At 39.7% G+C, this 19,674-nt stretch overlaps 1 protein-coding gene across 1 annotated transcript in view; it reads right to left on the minus strand.

Moving 5' to 3' along the window:
• TMEM266 (transmembrane protein 266) overlaps nucleotides 1-16,490 on the minus strand; it is a 78,478-nt gene extending 61,988 nt beyond the window's left edge. Inside the window, exons 1-2 of the mRNA XM_077828387.1 lie at nucleotides 16,477-16,490; nucleotides 13,276-13,464 (exon numbers count right to left, since the gene is read on the minus strand). Coding sequence (XP_077684513.1) covers nucleotides 13,276-13,464; nucleotides 16,477-16,490 — 203 coding nt within the window. The remainder of the gene's footprint in view (nucleotides 1-13,275; nucleotides 13,465-16,476) is intronic.
• Between the last annotated feature and the right edge of the window lie 3,184 nt (nucleotides 16,491-19,674).

A 19,674-nucleotide genomic window follows, 5' to 3' on the forward strand; every position in this document is an offset into this window, starting at 1 on the left:
GAGGGGAGAAGAGAGAGAAAGAGAGAGGAAGAGAAGGTAAAGAGTAATGGACTCTAAGTGAGAAAAGTGCTGCTAGAATAGATGTGACCATCAGTCCAAATCCTATTTACTTTTATTAATTTCTCTGTTAAATACAGCCTCTTCTCTTGTCTAATTTTCTGAATTAGTATAGAGTTGGATGCTAGTTACATATATCAATTGAAACTACCTGAATTTAATGGGCATCCTTAATTGCACCTGTACTATGGAGGAGGTTCTTCCTGGTCTAGAGGACTCAACAAGACCCTCTGTTCTAGTCACGTTTTTATAACAGGCCCATCACCATTATATCCGAGTGCTTTTCAACAATGCATTAAGCAATATGACTAACGTCTGTCATAGGTGGTCCCCTCTTCAATCCCCAAGAAGAAAAAAATTCTTGTATGTTTGTTTTGATGTGTGTGCTATGTGCTTTTATTTGTGAAGGCCAGGGCAAAGACTCACTCTTTGTAGTTAGATTGGAAAGTAATGAAGTTGGTGGTAGTTCCTCTGGAAGTGAGAATTATGATCTTCGACCACTACACCACTTAATCTTTGTGATGACTTGGAAAAAGTTGCCAAAGCAGGCATGCAGTCGGGCTTCAGCCTACCCTGTGCACCAGAGCCAGTGCCTATGATGTTACAAAAGGTGGCAGTGGGTGCTTGGAGAAGGGAAGGGTGGCAAGATCGGTGATCAAGTGGATGCAGTGGTTCTCATGAACAAAATGCAAATACATGGATATTGGTGGTACAAAGGGGAGGGAGATGGTGCATACCACCTCTGAATTAATAACTCTAAATTCAATGGAGGCATAATTCATGTGGGAGTCAAACACCTGAAAAAAAACAAAAACCCACCACCATATCCGCATCACACAGCCTTCCCTGATGTAGCCATATGCCACATCTTCAAAAATGAGAAATGGGTATGTCTCAGTGCTACATAAGCAACACTAAGGGACTTAGAGCTCTCGAGTCTCTTCAGAAAAGAACGTTTCAGTGAAATGCTCCTTCCCCCAGGGGATTGCTTAACTAACCCTAAAGACCTCCTGTGCAGACACTTTAAACTTGAAAGAAGATCTGGCAAGGTTTACAGTATATAGATCTATCCTTAGTTCAAATGCATCAAGACTCTGGAGTAAACATCTGAAATCACCAGATACTGCTTCTCTGTCTCAAACATGCTGACTGAAAAAATGTGAAACAAAACACAACTACATGAACTGTAAAAGACTGGGAGTTCTAGATTTTTAAACAATTATTAAAACAAAAAACTAAAGCACCAAAAAGATAGGGAAAAAAAAAAGAAAAATTAAAGGCACATAGGTGGTTGGGAAAAAGGGGTGACGCTAATCTTCTGCCCAATTTTAAGGTGAGACAGTGACAGGCTCCTAAAGGAGTTGCATTCGGTCCTCCTCTGCTGGTGGCTCAAAAATAAGGCCTCTGGGAAGAAATAGGGTTTTGAGGTAAAACAAGGGGGAAAATCCTCCCAGCTGTTGGGGGCACATATTTGCAATTTGGTCACCAGGGAAAAAAGTATCTCATAGATGGAAGCTGATGTACTCCCTTATCTTCTAGATCCCATTCCAGTACTCACAACTGCCCTCAAACCTAAAGAAGAGCTTGAAAGTGTGTGTCTCTCACCAACAGAAGTTGGTCCAATAAAAGATATTACCTCACCCACTTTGTCTCTCTAATATCCTTGGACCAATGTGGCTACAACAACACTGCAAACTTCCACGCTAGGTTGGTCTACAGAACTTGGCTTTGAAAGCACTCCCAGTGCCACAAGCTGTAAGGAACATGACTGAAAAGTGAAGCAAAAGTTGTTCTCTTTCAGAATTTTTGCTCTTTTTGTGGGAAAATAAAAAAAAATAAAAATACTCTGATGTTCTTCTATCCAAGGATCTTAAGCTGCTTCACAAACATAAATAAGCTAAACCTCACTCTCAAGATCCCTGGCAAGTCAGCTTAGTATATTTGTTCCCTTTTAACAGGCAGGAAAACTGAGGTACACAGAGAGCTGTGGCAGAGCAGGGAATAGAACCTCTAACTCCTGCTTCTGGGTAACATATTTTAACCACTATTCTTCTTTTCAATACTTAAGTGCTAATCCTCCAAACTGTCTGGGGACAGACCTTTATGTGGACTGAGACCTTTTGCCATTAGATTTATTGGTAGGGGTTTTTATACATTAATTTCAAAACAGGATCACATTCTTCATTATGGCTGTTTTTTTAGTTTTGAATAATTTTCTGATCACCCTCCTGGTGGTTATATTTTTATTTACAATAAGGAATAGCCTTATTTATTTTCCTAATCCTTCTCTCTTGTTCTTACACCTTCTTTCTCTTCTATTTCACCAATTCTTAGCTCTTCCTTTTCCTTAGCTTAACGCTTCCTTTTGCCTTTTTCCTATTCTCAGCGTGATCAGTAGAGGGCCTAGCTACATACTTTTAAAAATCTCCATATTCTTAAGACTTCTAAGGACACTGAACATACATACACTTAAATAGATTGCATTACTCAGCATATACTACACACTGGCACTATAATGATTAACATTATTATTTAATTGTTTAAGTTAGTAACTACTTAAAGAACTGATAATGCATGAAAAATAAAGTTCACCTCTCTAGCTCTGCACTGGCTGTCTATGCACGTAGCAATTTTTCATTCTGTACAAAAACTTTGCAACGAAAGTATCGTATTATAGTTTGGAAAACATTGTTCTCAAGGGTGAACTGCAAAACATAGAATGCTTAAGTTTCTTTCTAATTAACAGACTATAAAGCAGGGGTGGCCAACCGGTGGCTCAGGAGCCACATGTGGCTCTTCGGAAGTTAACATGCGGCTCCTTGTCGGAGGCACCGACTCTGGGGCTGGAGCTACAGGTGCCAACTTTCCAATGTGCCAGGGGGGGCTCACTGCTCAACCCCCAGCTCTGCCACAGGCCCTGCCCCCACTCCACCCCTTTCCCCACACTCTCCTTGGCCCGCCGTGCCCTCGCTCCCTCCCCCTCCCCCAACCTCCTGCATGCCATGAAACAGCTGATCGGGAGGTACGGAAAGGGAGGGGGAGGCGCTGATCAGTGGGGCTGCCGATCGGCGGGGTGGGAGGTGCTAGGAGCTAGGCGGGGGGAAGCTGAGGGGGGGACTGCTGATGTATTACTCTGGCTCTTTGGCAATGTACATTGGTACATTCCGGCTCCTTCTCTGGCTCAGGTTGACCACCCCTCCTATAAATCTTTATCTCAAAATTACAAACACATTTTAAAATTAAAAACTGGAAAACCACCTGCTCCTTCACTTATTAACAGGATGCACTCATGTATAATCTGTCATCTGAGGATTTCAAGGAATTATACACCTTTAGTTGTCATTCTCACTTCACATATACTGAAAATTATCCAGAGAGGTTCAGCTATTTGCCCAAACTCACACAGCAAGTCATCTGCTCTGACCACTAGACAGAGGCATAGCAAGCCTGGGGTGAGGAGTCTGCGTTTCCACCACAATAACTGAAGGCATCTTAAACTCCAAAATCCAAACCAAGGGGGAAAATGGAACTTTGAACTCAGGACTGGGTGTGTGAGTGAAGATGGGACAGTTTTCCTAACATTTTATTTTAAATGTGAATTTATTTTTAACACTTAGCCTCACAACACCCATATGAGGTAAAACAAATTAATGTTTGTAAAGCAGATTGGAATCTTTTCATGGAAGTCAATATACAAGTGCACAGTTTTATTATGGGACATTTGAAATATATATTGATCAAAATGATCAGGAATTTTTTAAAAAGACACTTTTAACATGGCTTTTTGCAAAGCCAATCTATTACTAGCCTAATTTGATGCACTAATACACAGGTTTTAAAAAAGATGTTCAGCATTGAACAAAATTGGGGAAAGAATTACCACATTTATTTGGTAATGAGCAACCATAATCACTTCATTCAAGCTACTAAAATCTGTCACTGTTTCTGTTTCCCTGTCTTGCAAAACAAACCAACCAACCAAACATTCATGGCATAGTAACCAGCCTTTCTGGCTAATTAGTAAGCATTCCCCTCCCTCAAAATGATCTGCAGGCTAAAACTGGGCAACAGGTTATATCTAGGGATGGACACGAATGAAGATTAGCAGTTAGCCAACAGAAGGCATGACCCAGACCAGGAAGTGATAAAAATACAAGTAGGGGTAGCAGCCTAGACCTGGCTGAGGGAAACCAGGCAGCAGAGCCTGGCAGGAGTTTGCAAGTAGCACCTAGAAGACCTGAGGAACTCTGAGAGACACGTACAGCCTTGTACCCTCCAACTGGATTGCTCCTTAGAGGCTTAGCTAAGAATAACATCATGAATTATTTCTTTAAATAAGTTTTAATACTTAGGAGATTTGCAAACTTTCTTTTCTGACAGCTCTGGTATAAAGTTTCCTCCTTTAGTATTACAGGTGTGCGAGTGTTCAAATGGGAACCTATCAAAATGTGACCTATGTAGGGTCAGGTATGTGAAGAATCAACTGCGCTTGCTTTTGAGCTTGTACCATACTGTGCATACTACCAAGTATTCAAGTTGCACTCACACTGGCCTTTTCCCTGAGATTACTACCACCACTGCAGCTCCACTAGTGTAATTACTAGCTACGCACAGCAGGTCAACACGGCATCTTGGGTAAGACACGGGCACTCACTGCATTACCTGTATTAGTGCTTCCATTGGTTTAGCTATACCAGTGGAAGTACTGGTGGGAAATATTAGGGAGAAAGGCTAATGTAGATCAGGCTGAAAGGGTCCTGTGCACCATGACACATACAGAAACAACCTACCAAAGGTAAGAGTGTTCACATGAAGACTTTGAATGATCTGTGTCAGAAAAGAATCAGAAAGACATTTCTAAATCATGGAACATGTTTGTAACATACTGACTGAGCAGTGCAACATTTTATATGTTCTGCAATAAAGAGCCGGTTATCACACAGAATTTAGAGTGCCAAATGCTCAAAGTGGAAAAGAGGGAAAACATTTTCTGCTGCAATGCAGGTCTTAGATTTGGACCAGAGCACACGGAGTAACAATGATGTAGTACTGCACAGGAGTACAAATCATCATTACAGTCTCCTTCAGTACATTTCGCCATTTTGCTTTTGTTCTATCTTTCTGGCCCCAGTTCATGTCTGGCAGTTATGCATATGTTTTAAAAAAACCCAATAAACCAACCAAACATCACTTTTGTAAACAGAGAGAGAGAGAGCTTGCTCACTGAATGAGACAGTTCAGCCTTAAAAGCTCTCTACCTCATCTCCCTCCTTGGGGCTGGGTAATTCATCATGGATCAGTCTGATATCTTCATGGGCCTGTGTGAGTTGAACAGAGTAATTGAGAGGAGTGACGTAGGATAGTAAAAGCCCTTACAGTATCAAGTGGCGAACCAAGGAAGAAAGGCAGAAACTTAAACCCATTTTAGTTAATGACCCTCTAAGTCTTGCAGAAAAACAACTAAAATACTAGACAGAAATCAAAATAATAATTCAAAGATTTGGAAAAAAAGAGAAATAATGAAGACTCTAGCACCATCTGATGCAAATTTAGAAGCCAGACTAAACTGTCTGAAGGAAAAAAATTAGCACATTCTTGGTGTTTTACAAATAAAATAATAATAAGAAATGAGATCACAAAAAACAAAATGAAAATGAAGAGGCAATGTAAAATGCCAGAAAGAACAGAATGTTTAAATCTGTTATAAGACAACAAGAACAAGGATGAAAAATAAATCTAGAATAAGAATACTGACCTTGTCAAGAAAATCAATAAAAAGCAACACAAAGAATAATGAAGGAAAACACCCCACAACATTCCATGGTAGTAACAGAAGTAGTTTGGGTTGAAGCATTGTCGTGACATGCAGCACTGCACAGCTGCTGTGCAAAATCTTCCATGAAATGTCACTACTATAGCTCTGATCTTGTAAAGACTTATGCAAATGCTTAATATTTACATACTTTAACACATACATGTAAATTTATGTATGTGCATAAGTTCTTGTACAATTAGGGTCCAGTTATTTTTTCAATTAACACAATACCTGTGATCTTGTGAGTAATGTGCTGCTTTCTGTAAACTTAACCAAAAGCTTTATAGATTCTAAAAAGATATGAAGAATGTTACGCAGAGATAGTCAGTATGCAATTTTATACCTTGGAAAAAGAAAACATTCCTTTACCCCAAAACATCACTTCTTTATTACAAAGCAGAAATAACTAACAGATTTCTAAAAGCACAGAAATGTTCAAAGTAACAGGAAGAGTTGGAGTTACTTTGCATGGTCCACCATAAGATAGAGAACAAGAAATTTGAAGAACTATAGGAGAGGAATTCATTCAAGAGAAGAGAAACATGAGGGACCTATTTTATACAACTACAGGTTATGCCACCTTGTGTTAGGGTTATATCAGTTCATCATAATAGTACTGGTGAACAAAGTACTGGTGAAATCCTGGCCCCAACGTGAAGTCAATTGTGAAGCTCCCAGAATTTACTGGAGCCAGTATTTCACCTCTTGACTTTATTATTCTAATTTTATTAAAGTGATTTTACTGTGGTTCATCTGCAAACAGGTCATTGTGGAATAAAACAAGCCATGCTGTAGAATCTATTATTACAGTGTAGACTATGAAAAGAACTTTGATGAATCAAAAAGAGAAGCAATTTTAAAAATATCCAAAGGCTGAGAGATTCAGGTGCAAGAATCCTAAATCACCTCTACATAAATATGCACTGACATTTCATCTGGAGAAGGGGAGTGAAGCAGCACAAAGATATAATCCAGCCTTAATTCTACACTTCACATCTGGAGAAGACTGCCAAGAACATTGCACAAGAAGAAATCATTAAAATAAACACAGAAATCTTTTTAAAAAAAATCTATCCAAAAAGCTTTGTTTAGAGAAAATTTTAGAAGGGTTACTATAATACAAGGACTTGCTGTTTGGCCTTAGGCTAGTGACTATTTTAAGACACCAAGGGATTGGTCCTGCGCCATTAAAGTCAGTGGAAGTTTTGCTATTGAGTTCACTGAGAGCTGCTGGTGCTCAGCATCTCTGAAATTCATACTCCTGGGCTGTGATTCTGCTCCCACTGAAAAAAATGACCTAAACTCACTCCCTAAAAATTACGGCACCAAAAATCAAATGTCACTTTTGAAAATTTGGCCTTTAAATTCTGTGTCACAGTTTCCCCATTTGTAAAATGTAGATAATCATACTTCCATCCCTTTCTCACAGGAACGTTGAATGCATTAATTACTGTTTGTACAATGATTTGAAAATTAAAAGCATGAAGATTTATTATTCTCATGTTTAACTTCCTAATATTGTTGACAAGTCTTTGACCATTTTTTCCATCCCCAGATGTTCAACAACTCCAGCCCCCAGAGTTCCTATTTAGCTGCTCTCTCTTCTCTGCTTCCTCCTCTTATCCTGCTTCCCATCATTCTTTCTTTAACATTTTTCTATAGTTTATTTTACTCTCTACCTAAGCAAATGTAAGTAGATTTTAAATGTGGCTGAGCACAGAAGCAACAAAGTAAGACAAATAGTTAAAAAAAAATCCATGCAGGTATATCCACCAGATAAAACACATAACGAGCATAAGCTATGGACCAGACTCATTTTTTTCATATTTAGGGACACTGTCCATTACTTAAATTAAACAATCTGCCCCCCTACACACACACACACAAAACAAAACCCAAAACATTTGCACTTCTGGCTAAGTTTTTTAATCTATTATGAGATTACAAAAAAATGTATCTAGGATTTTTTCCATTTGTTTATTTGTGCATTTAATATTTTCTGTCTATAGTCAGGTTTCAGAGTAACAGCCGTGTTAGTCTGTATTCGCAAAAAGAAAAGGAGTACTTGTGGCACCTTAGAGACTAACCAATGTATTTGAGCATAAGCTTTCGTGAGCTACAGCTCACTTCATCGGATGCATACTGTGGAAAGTGTAGAAGATCTTTTATACACACAAAGCATGAAAAAATACCGCCCCCACCCCACTCTCCTGCTGGCAATAGCTTATCTAAAGTGATCACTCTCCTTACAATGTGTAGTGGGGTGGGGGGAGGTATTTTTTCATGCTTTGTGTGTATAAAAGATCTTCTACACTTTCCACAGTATGCATCCGATGAAGTGAGCTGTAGCTCACGAAAGCTTATGCTCAAATAAATTGGTTAGTCTCTAAGGTGCCACAAGTACTCCTTTTCTTTTTGTCTATAGTCAGTTTCACTCTTTCCTATCAATTTCCCATTAGTTGTGCGGGTCTTTTACACAGCAGTGGAGAGAGAAAATATTTTTATAAAATAGAAAATACCAACATAAAACCATAAAAATTAGGAGTGGCACCTGAAGCTACTTTTAACTCATTTTTAAACACTCACTAGATTTCTGGTTAACAATTTCCCTTATAACACTTCTATTTTGGTGTCCACTCTCTCCAACATCTTGAACAACTCCCAATATCTTAATGAGAACCTCACAGTAACATAGAGGGTTGAACAGAACCTTTTGGTTATTTTGTTCTCATCCTTTGTACAAGTGCAGTACCCAATCTGTGGCAGACACTTTTTTCTATTCTTCATTTCCCTAAGGTCCGCGGATCTGTTACAATAGAATCTTCAGTGCGGTGTTCCTCCAGGGTCAGGAACAGGCTTATCTTTTAGGTACAGATATTCCAAATGAGGTATATTATATATCCTCCATTTTCTCCTCCACTTTGTAGTGTGGAGAAGCCTTCTGATAAAAAATGGCATTGGTTAAAGACCAGATAACCAATATGTTAAATTTTGGTGAGTTTATGTATTGATGGTCATGTGACCACCTAGCAAATCTTAATTTATAAGGGGGGGTCACATTCAGAGGCTTGCTGAGTAAAAGGGGTCACCATTACAAATGTTTGAGAACCACGATCCTAAGCATAGCTCACCTTACCTGATCAAATGAAGTTTTGGAATAGCCTTCCACGGGAAGTAGTGGGGGCAAAAGATCTATCTGGCTTTAAGATTAAACTCGATAAGTTTATGGAGGAGATGGTATGATGGGATAACATGGTTTTGATAATTAAATATTCACGGTAAATAGGCCTAATGGCCTGTGATGGGATGTTAGATGGGGTGGGATCTGAGTTACCCAGGAAAGAATTTTCTGTAGTATCTGGCTGGTGAATCTTGCCCATATGCTCAGGGTTTAGCTGATCGCCATATTTGGGGTCGGGAAGGAATTTTCCTCTAGGGCAGATTGGAAGAGGCCCTGGGGTTTTTTCGCCTTCCTCTGTAGCATGGGGCACGGGTCACTTGCTGGAGGATTCTCTGCTCCTTGAAGTCTTTAAACCACAATTTGAGGACTTCAATAGCTCAGACATAGGTGAGAGGTTTTTCGCAGGAGTGGGTGGGTGAAATTCTGTGGCCTGCATTGTGCAGGAGGTCAGACTAGATGATGATAATGGTCCCTTCTGACCTTAGTATCTATGAATCTATGATCACTCTCGTTACAGTGTGTATGGTAACACCCATTGTTTCATGTTCTCTGTGATATAAAATCTCCCCACTGTATATTCCACTGCATGCATCTGATGAAGTGAGCTGTAGCTCACGAAAGCTTATGCTCAAATAAATTTGTTTGTGTCTAAGGTGCCACAAGTACTCCTTTTCTTTTTGCAGATACAGACTAACATGGCTGCTACTATGAAACCTGTCCTAAGCATAGTTTCACAATACTCTGTACTCTGCCTATAAGTCTATCCTCCATGTCTTTAGGTTTGTTTGTTTGTTGTTAATATATATTTTTATTATTTGATTCCCTAACTCTGATTCAGACAGCAGGCCTTCCCCCCCAAAAAAGGAAGAATTCCCTCTTGTGTGTGTGTGTATGTGCAGGCATGCCCAGAGGAGTCCGCACAAGTCTCTGGCTTGGTTCTTTTTGCATGGATCTGCCACACTGAACTCTGTGAAGGTGAGCAGGGAAAACACCACTAAGTTTAATTAATTACCCTTTGAGAATTTATCTCCATAATCCTGCTTCAGATGGGGGAGAGAAACTGGGCTCAGAGACTGCTCCAAAAATATTTCAAGTGGCTAGCAATCTCCCTGTTTTCAAAGAGGCTGGGACTTATTGTGTCCTCTCCCCAGCACGGGCCCTTTTTGGGTCTCTCAGGAAGGTACAGGCCTGAGGTTCAAAGATGGGCTTTCACAGAAGATCTACCCCTCTCTACTGCATGGGAAGCAGATTTGCCATATGGTTGTGTGTTTTCCCTGGAGGTGGCAGCCTGGGAATCCCAGGACGCCTGTTACAGAGGTGAGGCGGCAGCTGGAAGAGAGAGATAGCTCCAAAGACATCTTGCTGCAGTCTGTGATGTTGGCAGAGTCTGTGCTTGGTCCAGTGCCCTCCATATAGAGCCTGTGGGGAGATAGAGGTGGGGGAGGAGGTGACTGACCTTCACAGTTGGGAGCATGGTTGCTGGTGTGGATTATTGGGATTTACGTTTAATCTACCATTTGGCACACTGCCCCTCTGAAGTTATTCCCATCCTGGAGATAGGGGTGGAGGAGCTGCTTGCCCCTGGAGCCGGCTATTGCAATCCTGCTCAGCTTCTTTCCTGCCTGGGGAAGGGTGGACTGAGGTAACCCTGCCCAGTTTGGGCTGTGAGGAGGAAACTGTGTTCTGCCCATAGCCAAGCTCCCGCAAAAAACAGTAGGTAAGAGGGTGAAGCAGACTGCAAAGACCTCTCCCTTTGCCTCTGACTTTTCTCAGCCTAACTCACTCCCTGAGGCCTGCAGGAGCACTAACCGCTGCAAATGCCTCCAAAGGGGAAGCACAGTTGAGGGGGCAATCTCCCAACATGGCAAATGAAGTCCTGTGACAGGGATGGGAATTAGACAGACACATTTTTCAACCGATCTGCTAGTCAGAATTTTGAAATAAAGTCTGGAATTTTCCACAGAAAAGCTTCATAGCAGGGAGCTGAGCCACTGGCCACTATGGAGGCAGATAAAGCTGGAGGGAATTTCAGAGAGTGGGGCATTCTGCTGCTGCCCGTGACTGACAGGTCTGTTTCTGCACCCAGGATGCAAGCAGTTGAAGTATCCATTCTAACAGATCTTTGGACCTTGAAGAATGGCGCTTCAGATGGTGAAATCTGCAGCTACTAGGGCTGAATACTTGCACTAATCTTGTTTTATATTTATCCAATAGCAATATAGCCTCAGGCTTACACCTGCATACTCAAATTAATTATAAAGTGCCTCTTTAGACACACGTGGCATTGCATCATATTTATATAATCTAACTGAAATTTATTTCCCCTTGTTTGGAATTTCTGAAAACATCTCATGAAGTCCAATTTGGAAAAAAACTAATGGCAAGAACTTTCCCCTCATTCTGCTTCCTGACTGCAGCATGGAATACCTGCTGAGTGTAGATCAAGGATATCTCATCTTTGCTGATTTCTAAGTGTACATTAAAACATATTTAATTGTCAATAATTTTAAGCTTATATAAACCTTTTTATGTCTTCATCTTGAAGTCTCAGACTGACTTACTGTGAAGTGTTTTTAGATAGATCTTGCAGTAAAAGTAGCTATATAGATTTGTTATGATATAAACGGAAATAGTAATGAACAGTAGCTATATAATCCAATGTTGGGCTATTGGTCTCCTTATCAAAGGTGATGCTAGTTTTATGTAGATTCACACACTAAGGGAGACAGCTTTCCAAATGAGTCACTGTGCAGTCATTTATCAGTGGGATAGCCGTGTTAGTGTGTGTCTACAAAAACAACAAGGAGTCCAGTGGCACCTTAAAGACTAACAGATTTATTTGGGAATAAGCTTTTGTGGGTAAAAAACCTGCTTCTTCAAATGCATGGAGTGAAAATTACAGATACAGGCATAAATATAAACAACTCTTACTACTACCATAAGTAAAATGTGTTTACATGCTACTTGTTTTACCTGTAAATTACAGTGTAATTTTGACTTGTTAATGGGCCTTTGTAAAAAGCTTAATTTGTCCTTCAGACCAACAGAAGTTGCATCCATATGTCTGAAGGGAGAACAGAGTCTTCAGACACTCCCCACTGTGGGTATTCCCTGCGTTTTAGACAATAAAGGTGCTAGGTTTGTTAAATTTTTAAGGTAGCTACTTACAGACGGCTACTTATAAAAATAATGGATCTAGGTAAAATGCTTTGCCGTTCTCATATATATTGTGATTCAGTATTAAACATTCATTTAGTACCTTTAATATATTCAGTTGAAGAGTATATTTAGTAAGTGTTTTATTCTCTCATTTCCAAAGACATTTTCTAACAAATATAATGAACTTGATTTGAACTCCCTGTGTAAATGTAGCCAGAATCGGCACGTATGTTCTATCAGAACAACATTATTGTGCATATATATTCTGAATAGCAACAGCCTCATTCACAGCCTACCCAGAGCAAATTCTTCTTTTAGAAACAGAAATAATCTGCATGAGGCTTAGGAGGTTGTGTTGCATAATCATAATCACCAGGTCAGGAAATGTCCATTCAAACATGTGGACCACCGTCATAGACCCCTGCATCTCACCATGGAACACTCTCCTGAGGCATCTGTCACAGAGGACCTATGGAATGGCTTTTCTGCATTTTTTTTTGTTTTGTTTTTATGGGGAAGAGCCAAAAGTCAGGGCAAAAGACACAATTTAGGGCTTGTTTACACCTGAAATGCTACAGCATTTCTGTGCCATTGTAGCACTTCAGAGTAGACACTGACGGGAGGGGTGTAGACTATGCTGATGAGAGAGGTTCTACCATCGCAGCAGGTAATCCACCTCCCCAAGAGGCGGTAGCTAGGTCAAAGGAAGCATTCTTCAGTTGACCGAGCACTATCTACTCCAGGGGTTAGGTCAGCTTAAAACTATATCGCTGAAGGGTGTGGCTTTTTCACACCCCTGAGTGATGTAGCTGGGTTGACCTAACATTTTAGTATGGATCAAACTTTAGTTTTCTCGCTGATAGCAGTTTTCTAATATGCACTGCGTTCACATGGGAGACAGAAATTACTTTATTGCAAGGAGTCTGAAAACAACTAAATAGCTACATTAGAAAAAGATGCTTTTAGAATGGATTCAAGTGTAATTGGCTGGCCTTCTCTCTCCATCTCATGGCTTTCCCTTCTGTAAACCATGAAAATCCTTTAGGATATCCTTCGCACTTACCCTTCTCTTTGGTACTCCTCATCCAAATTTGACAAGAGCTGGGACCCTGCCACAGAGAGATCAAGCGCAGCAAGGGGTAAATCTCGATAAGTGAAGTTAACAAGTTGTACAGGAGCTAAGCTTTTGGTCTCCTCTTCTACTTGTTGTGAAATAATCTCAACTTCTGAAATTCCACCTTCTACTGAAGGCCTAAAAATGATGAATAAGCAAATGGAAAAAAATATAATCAGTAAGGAACGGGAAATTTCCACAAGTAGCAGGACTAAAATTTTCCATAATGAAGGAAAAAGGCTTGATTACTGGTATTTATGTGTCACTTTTGATAATACATGTGGAGAAATGTTATATGGGGCCAAAACCTATCCTCATCTGTGAAAGGTCGCTCCCACTGAGGTTAATAGGATCCTCACATGCACACAAGGGCAAAATTGGATTTAGATTGCAGGGTTGAAGCCTTTTCATGCACATAAAATATAAACATAAATATTCAAGTTTCAGAGTAACAGCCGTGTTAGTCTGTATTCGCAAAAAGAAAAGGAGTACTTGTGGCACCTTAGAGACTAACCAATTTATTTGAGCATGAGCTTTCGTGAGCTACAGCTCACTTCAACAAACACACAAAGAAACGAACTCTGAACTATGTAGCAAAGTATACTTGCAAACTAGAAAAGAGAGTCAATGAAAAGAAGGCATGTAGTTACATGAACTAAACCCTCTCCTTTTTGTAGTGAGATCAGTGAACAATGGTCAAGCATTTTACTGACCAGTGTACAAATCACTCTAAGGCAGTGATTCTCACACTTATTTGATTGGGCTCCCCTTCTTGGTGACTGTAGTTGTTTACGCCCCCTTCTCAAGTACATATACCAACACACAGTTCTGACGGCAGAGCAGAGAGCAGCGGCTGCTGGCTGGGCACCCAGCAGCACAGAAGTAAGGGTGGCAATGAGAAAAGTAATATTCATCAGTATCACTTTTCGCAGCAGACTTAGTGCCCCATTGCTACCCTTACTTCTGCGCTGCTGCTGCTATCCTGGGGCTGACAGACAGAACCCCGCTGCATTGATGTGAGAGATTGAGGCGTTAGAGGGGTGGCAGGAAGGAGAACCCGAGCCTGGGCTGCCTCCTGGTGAGAGATTGAGGGGGTGGAGGGAGGAAAGCCCAATTGGTGGTGCTCCAGCTGTTAGCCCCGGGGACAGAGCTCTGGCTGTCCTATTTATCTCTGCCTCCTGGGTGTGCATGGCCTTTCTGCATGAGCCAGAGCCAGTCAGGGCTGACAGCCAGAGCTCTTTTTTTTTTCTTTTCTTTCAAAGAAGCACACAGTTTGTCCCTCCCTTGACACATTCCCGTGCTTTCATTGGGAGGCCTTCCCCAGGGTTTGAGAACTACTGCTCTAAGGTAATACATCCATTCTATTGCCCTTCATTGACCTCTGGTCAATATTTAGAAAAGTTCTGAATGGTGCCACCTCTTGCCCTACTCAACCAGAGAAAGGGTTGCTAATGCTCTAGGACTTCTGAGGAGAGTTACAGAGTAAGAACAGGAATAAAATTATAGGAGGATCCAAGATAAATTCTTCCCATCCATATATGTATAGAACATAATTTAAAAACTGGTTATGTATTCTCTATCCTTCTTAATGTTAATGAGAGCTCCATGTACACATACAAGGGTAAAATCCAACCATGTATGTGTGTCTATATCACTTAAAATAAGATACCACTTACTTAGAGAAAAAATAAGTTATTGCCCAGTACTTAATATATAGTGTATGTGATGGACAACTGTGTAGAGGGTTTGCCTGTCAAATCCCAGCAGGGACAGATTCTTTGCAGATTCCAGTGAATGCCTCCCTTTCCATTTGACTCACATTGTGTTGTAACCATAAACCTCTTTAGCGTTAATCCGGGAGAGCTTGTTAACTTCTGAAGAAATGCCAGGCTATTTCATTCAGGTTTTCGACAGATAGGTGCGATGGTTGGGAAGGTATTTTTCTTTCTTAGTGATGCAGTTAAAAAGTGTCTTACACCCAACTTTCCTTTCTTATTTGACTGCAAAAGTTGCAATGATTTTTTTTAAAAGAGCTTATTAAAATCCTCCAGTTATTCAACCAACCTGAATAAGACTTCATCTTTCTCACAAAAACTGAATAATTTAGAAGACCTCTTGCCTAAATCGTGTCTTGTAAGAGTTTGGAACCAGGAACATAAGACGTGGATGAAGAAGGATAAAAGTCTAAATTGAAGAGGTGGGAAAAGGCAATATTGCTCAGAGTCTGAACATTAGAATTAGAAGGGAATAGAACCACTGCACAGATTACCTGGGAAGGTCCCTTTAACAATGTGAAGACACTATTATGACTGAAGTAAAAGGCTCGCAATGACCTATGATTGTTTCACACAGTCATAGAAATGAGTGCAAAAGATCCTTTGGGTCATCTAGCCATTGTCCCTTTATTTAGTTCTTTGTCCAGTCTAATTTTACATGTCTCCTCAAGGAATGGCTTACCACTTCCACTGAAAATTATTTCACTGACTAAAAAGATCTAATTAGCAGATTTTTTTCTGGTATTTGGCTAGACATTTCTCTTCTCTGATTTAATGCTTTTGTACCACATACTAGCTGAAGATGCTGGCTTTTAGTTTGGAAGTGGACCACAGTCTGACTACCAGTATTACAGAACAAACTGTGAAAAGAGTTAGAGAAGCCCTTTCAGCTTCTCACTGTATGTTTTTTTTTTTAACCTTTTAGACTCTTAAGTAGATTAAATGAGAGCTAGATAATGAAGTGACCGTGAAAAAGCAAATGAAACAGCGCTGACTAATAATCTTAACACAGGCTTGTTGGGAGGAAAACAAAAATTTAGATAGACCTGAAAATAATTTTATATATTAGTTCTTGGTCATTCAGTGTTAACAATACTTCAGAATCATGCTCAAATAAATTGGTTAGTCTCTGCCACAGGTGCCACAAGTACTCCTTTTCTTTTTGCATATTCACTTTGTTGTTGTTGCACTAATTCCGGGTCCGCAGACAACTGAGCAAATCCTGCATCTCTTATCCGAAACTTAAAATTCTCTTCCCAGCAATACTGATGCAACCTCCTTGGGATCAAGAGAATTTGGCACAGAGGATTTTGCATGAATGGGATTTGACTCATTGAATGGAAAAGCATTTGTAACTTTCTCATATGGTACTTACTGGGGATTGGTCATGTTGAAAGATGCAAATAAATCAGCAGTTGTTCCAGTACTTAACTAACTTCAGCTCCTCTGCAGACAATTTTCAGCATTTCAAGGCAAGGTTTCTACAAGAGGTAAAACTTATTATCAAGAACTCAGTTGCAGTTAGCGTAACATTCATTTCCATATAATTCAGTTTGTATAGCAGTTTCCCACAAATGCCACAAACCCTCCCCCCACACACTTTTTTTGGTGATGCTTCTGTTCTGGGTTAAGATTGCCTCATCATAGAACTTTGCAAATTTATTGTAGCTTTCCACCCCCCACCCCACCCTTACGTTTAAATAACATTACAGGCTTGGCTTTAAACAATCAGAAAATTTAGAGTGATGGGCAAGGTCTTAGGGGCAGATTTTCCAAAGAGGCAAAGAGATTTAGGAGCACAAGTCCTCACAAAGTCTAGGGAGCTTATTCTCTACATACTATACAGACTTGTACATATTAGAGTGTTAGTTAAGGTGAAAGGATTTAGGAGCACAAGTCCGAATGACTTCTGTGGGACTTGTGCTGCTAAATCTCTTAGCATCTTTAGGAAAGCTCTCCTTGGTCTTAACTCACACTCTCATGTATAATGATCTGTCTAGTATCTAGAGAATGTTTTTACCTATCAAGCCCATTAACCTGTTTGGCATAACGTGCAATCTTTGTTCAAGGCCAAACGTATGCCTGTGCATTTGTGCTGTATCACAGGACTGAGGTGCAACACCAAAACTGTAGTGGACAAGCTCGCTAGAACGAAGCCATTGGCAGCAGCTGATGTGCCTTGCTGTCACAAGCACTAATATTCAACCCTACATTGTAAAAAACAATGTAAAAGTCCAAAATACAAATCTAAACAAAACAAGCTTCTGCCCTTTTAAATTAAGTATTTCGGAAACTGTAGTGATAAAAAATAAAAATGAATCTGAGTAATATAATGAGAGACTTTTAAAAGCTGTTTCCAGGGTTATATAGTGCATGTAATTAGCCACAATGAAGTTAAGGAGACTGTTGGTAAAAGACAAAAATGTACTCTTATTAATTAGGAGAACATTATAATGAGTGCCATACAAATGTATGAAGTTAGGGTATAACTGACATTCACATTGAAAAATTGCCATTATTGTACTAAAATGTCTCCTGAGTTGTAAACATTACTTAAACCAATTACAAGTTGCAACATTCAGATCATTTAGGTATCCTATACTTCTTTTTCCAAAAATGCATAAAATAAAACAAAAATTCATAGGATATTATAAAGATGTTTAATATATTGACTGTATGGCCCTCAGCAATCCCTTAATATCAAATAATTAACCTAAAATTGCTAGTATAAAGACTACACAATAATTACTAGAATAGCAATTTCCAAAGCATTATTTCATATACTGTATGCCTGTAACACAATAAAAGCCAATTAATTTATTCTTAGATTGCCTATATGCATGAGTATTCAAAAGGCTAGGGTCTAAATCTTAATCACTTTACTCATGCAGGTAGACCAACTGAAATTAATAGAAATATTCATCTGAATAGAACAAGCATGATTTGGCCTTAAAATAATAAATAATTGTATAGATTAACATATATACCATACTGATCTAAAAACTTGCAATTAAAAAATCTGATTAAAACCAGAATTGCATATGTACTTAGATAAACTCATTCTGATGCACTGCAGGCTGATCCAACACTCATTTGAAGTCAATGGGAGCCTTTCCATTGGCTTCAATAGACCTTGGCTTAGGCCCTAGCTATAAGTTTGTTCATTATGCTCCTAAAGCAGCAAAGCACTTACTTAAGTTTCATTGACTTTAATGAGATTTAAACACATGCTTAAGTGATTTGCTGAACTGGGCCTACAGCGGCTAAAGGTAGAGACTATTGTAGATAAGGCAACAAAACACTTCCCAAGAGGAGCTTTGTATTAAGAAGCTCATAGCTCCCTAAAGCTTCTACCTTTTGGGCTGAAATTTTCGAATGTGATATATTTTTAAAGGAAAGTTTGATCAAAACCCCATCAACTGTTTTTGAGTGATGGGAAGATAAAAGAAAGGAGATTTGACTACAGACCACCAAATCAGGAAGAGGAGGTGGATGAGGCATTTCTAGAACAAATATCCAAAACACAAGATCTGGTAGTAATGGGGGACTTTCACTACCCAGACATCTTCTGGAAAAATGATATAGCAAAACAAAAAATTTCGAATAAGTTCCTGGAATATATTGGGGACAACATTTTATTCCAGAAAATGGAGGAAGTAACCAGGGGAACAGCCATTTTAGATTTGATTTTGACCGACAGGGAGGAATTGGTAGCAAATCTGAAAGTGGAAGACAATTTGGGTAAAAGTGATCATGAAATGATAGACATCATGATTCTAAGAAAAGGAAGGAGTGAGAGCAAAAGAATAAGGATAATGGATTTAAAAAACAGACTAACAAACACAGAGAACTGGTAGGTAAACTCCCATGGGAAGACAATCTAAGGGGAAAAGGAGTTCAGGAGAGCTAACAGTCTCTAAAGGAGACAATATTAACCGCACAACTGCAAACTATCCCGAAGCAAAGTAAAGATAAGAAGAATAGTAAGAGGACAGTATGGCTCCATCACAAGCTCTCTAATGACCTGAAAATCAAAAAGGAATCCTACAAAAAGTGGAAACAAAGACAAACTGATAAGGAGGCATACAAAAGAATAGCCCAAGCATGTAGGAACAAAATCAGAAAGTCCAAGGCACACAATGAATTATACCTAGTGTGACACTGGCAGACCAGGTGCCAGCTCATGCCAGAGTCCCATGCACTTGTGTATTCGTATAGATCAAAGTGTTTGTTAAATGTATAAGAGTGTATTTGGTGTTTGAACTTCATGAAAACTAGTGGAATGTTACTTGCATTGTAGTATCTTGTTATAATGCAGTAGAATTTTCATGGAATATTAAGGTTGGAAGAGTCCTCAGGAGGTCATCTAGTCCAATCCCCTGCTCAAAGTAGGACCAATCCCCAACTAAATCATCCCAGCCAAGGCTTTGCCAAGTCGGGCCTTAAAAACCTCGAAGGATGGAGATTCCACCACCTCCCTAGGTAACCCATTCCAGTGCTTCACCACCCTCCTAGTGAAATAGTGTTTCTTAATGTCCAACCTAGACTGCCCCCACTGCAACTTAAGACCATT

This window comes from Eretmochelys imbricata, chromosome 10 (assembly GCF_965152235.1).
Source record: "Eretmochelys imbricata isolate rEreImb1 chromosome 10, rEreImb1.hap1, whole genome shotgun sequence".
Taxonomy (NCBI): domain Eukaryota; kingdom Metazoa; phylum Chordata; order Testudines; family Cheloniidae; genus Eretmochelys; species Eretmochelys imbricata.